This window comes from Marmota flaviventris, chromosome 4 (genome assembly GCF_047511675.1).
Source record: "Marmota flaviventris isolate mMarFla1 chromosome 4, mMarFla1.hap1, whole genome shotgun sequence".
Lineage (NCBI taxonomy): Eukaryota > Metazoa > Chordata > Mammalia > Rodentia > Sciuridae > Marmota > Marmota flaviventris.
Genome location: NC_092501.1, coordinates 30984101 through 30991050, shown reverse-complemented (window position 1 = coordinate 30991050; position 6950 = coordinate 30984101). Strand labels below are relative to the sequence as shown.

The following is a 6950-nucleotide window of genomic DNA, read 5'->3' as shown; positions in this document are numbered from 1 at the left end:
AGGAAGAGGACTGACCATCTCCAGAGCTGGCCTCTGGCCCCCCAGGAGCAAGGGAAGGAGAGCAAGCAGGAAGAAGCACAGCTTGAGTGGACTTCAGGCCTTAATCTCCAGAGGCCCACCACTGACAACACTGTCACTGGAACCAGAGGGACATCTCTCCTCCTTGGCCAAACATGCATGTGGGGCTTCATCCAAATATAGACCTTCAAGACTGGACTTTGAGTTTTTGCTTGAAAAAAATCCTGTACACTGTTTCAGGGCTGATTTGCCAGGTGCTGCTGTTGTAAGAACATTCTCAGTTCCTATCTTTCGAGGACGTGGGCGTTATTTCTTCATGTGCAGGGCATCCTGGAACTTGGTGCTGGTATATCGAGCATGAAAGCCTTTCTTGTTGATGGTGTCATCCGTGTGGAAGCGAATCATCAGGGAATCCCCTGCAGAGTAGATCTCTTCCAGTGGCTAAGAAAAGGAGAAAGGGAAACCAGGGGACCTGAGGTCAGTTGGCTGTGACTGGAGTTTAAACGAGGATGGGACAGGACCATACCCAAGGACACAGGATGGCCAATGCAGCCACGAGGTGTCCCTGGCACTGCAGACAGAGGGCATCCAAATGAGATCCTTTCCAAAGGAAAGCACTGCAAATTCTCCAGAAAGTTCCCTGAGCCCTGCTTTTCCAAACACGCTCCTAGACCCACAGATCACAGAGAACCTGTGGTTTATGAGGTGCACGGGTGGGCCAGGCACTGTGCCCAGCACTTCCAGATCTGACCTCATGGACACTTGCAAGAACTTTATGAGGCAGGTACTCCCTCCATTCACACTGAGGAAACCAAGACTCAAGTGCATACAGGTGGGTAGGACCTGAGCTCAGCTCTTTCTGACTGTGAATTACGTGCCACGCCTCACCCAGTTCTGTCATTTCACCCCTGTGTTTCCCAGGGGACCAAAACCAAGGACCAATCTTTAGGTTATGTCCTGTCCAAGGACAAAATGTGCACTGGAGCTGACTACACCTGTCAGAAAGGTTCTGGCAAGTTCCAAGACTGCCACCTGCCAGGTCCTAGTAGAGCCAAATGGGGCTTCCCACAGAGCGCTGTGCTTGGGACCCGCCAAGGCTCCTCTCCACAGTCGGAAGGACTGTATCCCAGGCAGTACATCCATTCTTTCTTTTTTGTAGGGTGAAGGTAGATGGAGGGAAATTATTGAAAGGCGTAAATACTATGTCAGTTTTCTGTGTACAAGGAGCTCCCGTGATTCCAAAGGCTTTGACATAAGTCCAGCCAATAGCAAAGAAGATTGAGTGATGAGCTCTGGAGGCAGAGAAAAGGGCTGGAGCCCAGTGTGCACAGTGTGCGGTGTGGCAGGGCCAGGGAGCCACCAGGGCATTGTACTGGTTGGCTCACTACATCACTGAGCACAGTACACAGCCAAGCCCTGAGCCCCGTGCTGGGAAAAGAATAAACAAAACAGGCCTGTCCTGGTCCTGGGTTGGTGGCCCAGGAAAGAGACAATCATGAGAAAAGTGACAATGACTTTGAGTATAAGTATTGTTTATAGTAACAGTGATTTCATAAGCATTTGGTTTTGCTTGGGGAGAGAATTATGAGTATAGGGAATACACAGAATCATAATTAAATAGTAAGAAAATCTTGAAAGCCAAATAAAAATGGGAGAGAGGATCCTTTGTAAAAATGGGGCCTAAAAAGCCCAGTGCTCTTCCTTGGACTGACCTCAGTCCAAAGCCTTCATGAACTGGTTCCTGGCTCCCTCCCAACCTCCTCTCCCAGGAGCCTCCTGTTTCCCCCTCCCCTGCAGGAAATATGGGCCTCCTGACTGTTGCTAGAAGGCGTTAGGGACAGTTAGGTCTCAAACCCAGGCCTGTTTCACTCATGCTCCGAATCCCTGGTTTTCGCCCATGGTACTGACACCCGGGACTCACCCCTGAGCCACAGAAGCGGCCGAGCCTGGGTGCTGAGCTGTCATAGCCGTCGTAGGCCTCCATGTAGTCATAGCCACAGTCGGCCTCCTCCTCCACCTCAAAGGTCCGGAATATCAGCTCCACGCCATAGCCGTCCTCTGCCACTATCACCCAGTCACAGTGGACCTGGCTTGGGTAGTTGTTGTCCCCAAACTGGGCATGGGAATACAGCTCTTTGGTCTGCACTTCGGCTTTCAGCCTGCCCCCACACTCTGCAGCAGAGAGAATGAGATATTGCCTCGGCACCCAGAACCCCCGTGCCTGGTGCGTCACAGAGGAGTCAACAGAGGCCCAGGACTCCAAGGTCAGGGACCCCTGAGGGGCCAAACTGGCCCTTACAAAACAAGGTTCCATGTTCCCATGCTGGGCCACATAAGGCCTCTGGGAATCCCAGAGCATGGCGCTGAAAAGCTGGCTGTTGTTTTTCTCCCCAAACTTAAGAAGACAGGGGGTAGATGAACGGTGTGCCCCACTGGTCGCTAGGATGTGGGATCTGATTTCAAGTCCTGGAAGTGCCAGCAGCTCAAGATGGGCTCAGCAGCCCCCTAGACTTACTGTCACTTTTCATTTCTGCCAACAGAGGGCGATAAAGGCACATCAGAACTGCAGCTGAGTGCCCAAACCCTGAGACCTCAATCTACTGGACTCGCTCTTGCATTTGAGAGGTTTGACGCGGGTGTCACAGCCACACCTCAGCTTTGGGCTTGGATTCCGTAGCCTTGGCTTCTGTGTTTTACTAGGACAGAAGCCCAGGATGCCCTGGGCCTGTACCATCTTGTATCTAGGCTACTAAAATAAAATGGGTAAATGAGACCAGATGGGGCTAGATCAGAAGCACCTGGAGGCAAATTCCTCCACCCTGCACCTCAAACTGCTGCACCTCCCAGGTGCCGCAGCTCCCCTGGTGTGGATTCCGGCCATTCTGTTCTGAATGCCCAGGCCCGGCTGGAGTTGCACCCCAACCTGGGCCCCACTCTGACTACCAGCTCTTACTGCCATGCTCTGTCTACAATTTCTTCAGAGTCTGGGAAATTTCAAATTCCTGAGATGCAGACAGCAATGACGTGAGCACAGAGCAAGGCAGGAGGCCTCCTTCCTGCCTGTTCCAGGGCCCTAGGGGCTGACTCTAGTCTACCTGCACAGGCCCCTTTACTGCTCTCTCACTTCCAGCTCTGTCCAGCCACGGAGAGCATGGGAAAGTCAGAGGGAGCAGGGAGAGAAGTCAGGTACTACATCCAGGCTCCTCTCTGCCTGTTCCTCCTGTAAGTCACTGCTGGGCTGCAGGGCCTCTGTGCCTGGAGTGATAGAAGTTTTGTGGGTCTGTAGTCCTAGTGACTGCCCTGTCCCTTGCAGTGTCCCCACACCTTGCCCATGCTTTGTAAACAGTCTTTTTATTAAGTTCTTCACAAATAACAACTCTGAATGTGTCTCCATTTCCTGCTGGGTTCCTAACCCTCCTTGAACACCCACATTCCATTTTCCATCTACAGGGACAAGAGGGTAATATCACTAGTCAGTGGCCTTTCAACTTCGGTGGGGGAAGCCAGAAATCCTCAAGGTGCTGAAGAGAGTCTCACAAACCACCCAGTGTTTTGGGCTAGGCAGGGGCAAGCGAGGCTGCCTGGGGACTCTGGCTGCCATTTTACTTGACCTGATTCCTGTTTTCTACCTCTGAAAAAAGGGGTCACAGGGTCCCATGATCATGACCTCAGACTCAGCATCACACTCAGGTGGCTGAGCAGTTTCAGGTAGCCCTGGGCTCTGCCACAATCTAAGCCAGGATCAAAGAGCCAACACTGCCCCCAGAGTGCTGGTCCCAGGTGACAGCTAACAGAGCAATGGCTAAAGAGCAGAGCCAGTTGACTTACTGACCTTTTTCTACCTAGCAAAGTAAACAAGTCACTAGCATATACATTTTCCCAGGACCCAATATAACTATTGATATCTTGAGGAAAAAATAATGGGGAGCAGAAACATGTTTCATTTTCCTGAATCAGTCCTCAGAGATAAAGAGGGCTGCTCTCACCAGCCAGCTCCCAGACTTGGGTTCTGCAGACCAGAAAAAAAAAAAATCACAAATACATTGTTCAAAGGGAGGAAGGAAGGAAGGAAAGAAATGCTTTCCCTCAAATTTTGTCAGTTAATTAACATCAATAGAAAACCACCCTCTGCCTGTGGTGGCCAATGTTTCCTTTTAACAGGGACATTTTATCACAGCCGCCCTCCCCTCCCCTTCCCCCAAAGAGACACAAGGCAGTCCTTCCCTGTCTTTGTCCCCACTCTCCTCCAGCCAAAGTGCTTATCGCCTGAGGCCCCGTACCTGTGCTGTATGCTGCCTGGAAGCCTTTCCTCTGCACGGAGGCATCTGAATAAAACCTGAGAAACAGGCTGCTTCCCGAAGCCACCACGGGGTCTGGTTTTTTGCTGCCGCAGAACCGGCCAAGGAGGGGGGCCAGGGTGTCGGGCCCATCGTACATCTCCAAGTGGTCATAGGCACATTCCTGGTGCTGCTCGATCTCAAACTCATTGAATGTCTGGGGAAGAAGGAAGAGAAAGTAAGGAAAGGGACTGGTGTTCAGCCGAGGCCAGAGAAAAAGGCGGGAGGTAGTGCCCAGAGGCACCTGTCCAGCCACTGTGCAGAGGCGGGGTCTCCCCTAGGCCTCCATTTTGGTCCCCAAAGCAACCTATGAGTTACCTACACTCTTGCTACTGACCACCCAGAGCTGACTTCTTCCATCCCTTGCTTCATCCTAAGAGCTGGCACCGACTGTGTTCCTGGAGCCAGCAGCTGAGTTCAGAGCTTCACAATATCACCTTATTGAAAGTCCCTTTCTGTCTCATTGTCCCAGATGTGGAATATACATAAAAACTTAAATACATAATTTACAACAAATTATATACCAGGATTATATAAAAACAAGAATATGATTATGTTATAATATAATACTAATTACTATAACAAATAAGCTCCAAATTATAATTTCCAACTTACTTAAAAGCACCTTTGTCAATTTCACTGAAACATTCTCAGAATTGAAAACTCAGAACCTAATGGGTCCTTATAATCCTGTCACGTGTCCAAAATCCCTACTTTTACAGATGAGGAAACTGAGGCAAGGAGATGTCAGCTGACTTGCCCAAGGTCATCCACTGGCAGAGCTTGGCCATGACCCAGAAGCTGTGGCTTTGAAGACCCTGATCCTCAAACTCCGCTCTACAGATGAAACAGGCTGCTCCATGCCAGATCAGAGTGACTATAATTTGTTGGGCATTTTTTCCATGCCAAGTATTTATGAGCATTTTCCCACTTAATTCTGGTGATGCTATAAGAAAAACAGTATGCAGAAGGGGAACCAAGTCTTAGAGAAGCTACCTGGCTTGCCCAATAATGCAACTAGAGACAGAGCTAAACTTGACCCCAGCCAGCCGTCTCTATCCCGCACTCTTAATGATCACATGGTTGTATCACCTCTCTCCTACCTGCACCCCCTAAAAACTATTCCCTGAAGGTATTCAGGGGACCCCTGAACTTCAGTAATACACAGGCTTTGCAGCCCCAGTGCAGGCTGCTTGGGTGCTGAAGAGAGGACCAACTGGCGGGCTGCCTATGGTGTCAAGGACACAGGACAAGGTGAGCAAGGACAGTGTTGGATGAAGTCTTGGACTGAAGGACAAAGCAGGAGTGAGGCCATTAGTTGGGGGAATCTCAATTTAAAACAGGGAGGCTAGGGTAACAGGACAGAGATGAAGGTAGGGAGGGGAAAAGAGAAAGACCCCTCTAACAAACACTTCACCAGGATGGCAAGTACCATGAATGGGAAAAGCTCTCACACCTCAGGAAAAAGGGAGCCTTAGGACAAGGGAGGAGTGGGTAGACACACCAGGCAGGAGAAGGAGAGCAGGGCACCTGGGTGGGCCATGCAATGGGAAGGAGAAGGCAGGCCAAGGAGGTGGGGAGCTCCCCAAAGTCCAAGTCTGCCCTGTCACTGTCCCCATGCAGTGAAACACCAGCTTCCTTGGGAAGCATTCAATTCACATTCTATTAGTAGCAAAAGATGGGATTCCAAGGGAATGTCTTTTTAAAGGAACAGGTGTGTGCAGGCACCTTGGATAAAAGCTTCCGGTTGCGCAGGTTCGCAATCCCATCCCCAGGGGGCGCCAGTCCCTCGGGTTGTCAGGGATGTAGGTTGCCCCTGGGAACATTTTCCAGCAGACAGCAGGACTGTTTTTCTTGCATTGACTCTAACTCGCCCAGATTCCGGGCCATTCTGGCTGACCCAGGGCAGCAGCTCTTGGGAGCGCAGCAGAGTAGCATCCCCTGGGCGGGCAGTGCATGCACAGGAGGTGCCTACCCAGGGCGCCCTGCAGTCAGGGGTCCTTTCTGCACCCTCCATACCCCGGCAGCCCATTCTCCTGCCTCTGCTCCTCTTTCGTGGCTCTCATCAGTCAACACCCTCCCAAGTCCCTGTGCCATAGTCTACGGACCACCACGGTCTCTTTTGTTCTCTTCCATTCTCCCTGAATTACGGCTCAGGCAGTCTCGGGGCCAATCTTCCTCATCTCTGCAGAGGACTCATTTTAAAAATGTCTGTCTGTCAGGAGTACAACAAATTCTCTAATACTCCAGGATATGAGAGCCTCTGGGGGCTGAGGAATGAGAATTGGAAGAGAGACTCATTTCTCCTTTGAAACAACTGAGCGTGACTACACATCAGATACTTTAAATAAATGATGCAAGGTTGTTGTTTTTAATTCAAGAAAGAATTCACATAATGCTTCTATTGAAAATTGAAGAAAAATGTAGGTTATAGAAGAAAATGAATAATAATATTCCCTTTGAGAAGACTAAGAAAAAAGACCTATATTTTCCCATGCATATGTATGCACTGTACGTGCATAGGAAATTTCTGGAGAAATTTGCAAGGAAGGGTTGAGAATGGTCATTTCTAGAGTGCAATGGGATCTAGGGACT

General features: G+C 50.2%; 1 protein-coding gene across 1 annotated transcript in view; it reads right to left on the bottom strand.

Moving 5' to 3' along the window:
• Window positions 1-324: 324 nt before the first annotated feature.
• The window catches only part of Tll2 (tolloid like 2), a 118277-nt gene continuing 111651 nt past the window's right edge, over window positions 325-6950 (bottom strand). Inside the window, exons 19-21 of the mRNA XM_027930189.2 lie at window positions 4299-4512; window positions 1940-2190; window positions 325-459 (exon numbers count right to left, since the gene is read on the bottom strand). Coding sequence (XP_027785990.2) covers window positions 325-459; window positions 1940-2190; window positions 4299-4512 — 600 coding nt within the window. The remainder of the gene's footprint in view (window positions 460-1939; window positions 2191-4298; window positions 4513-6950) is intronic.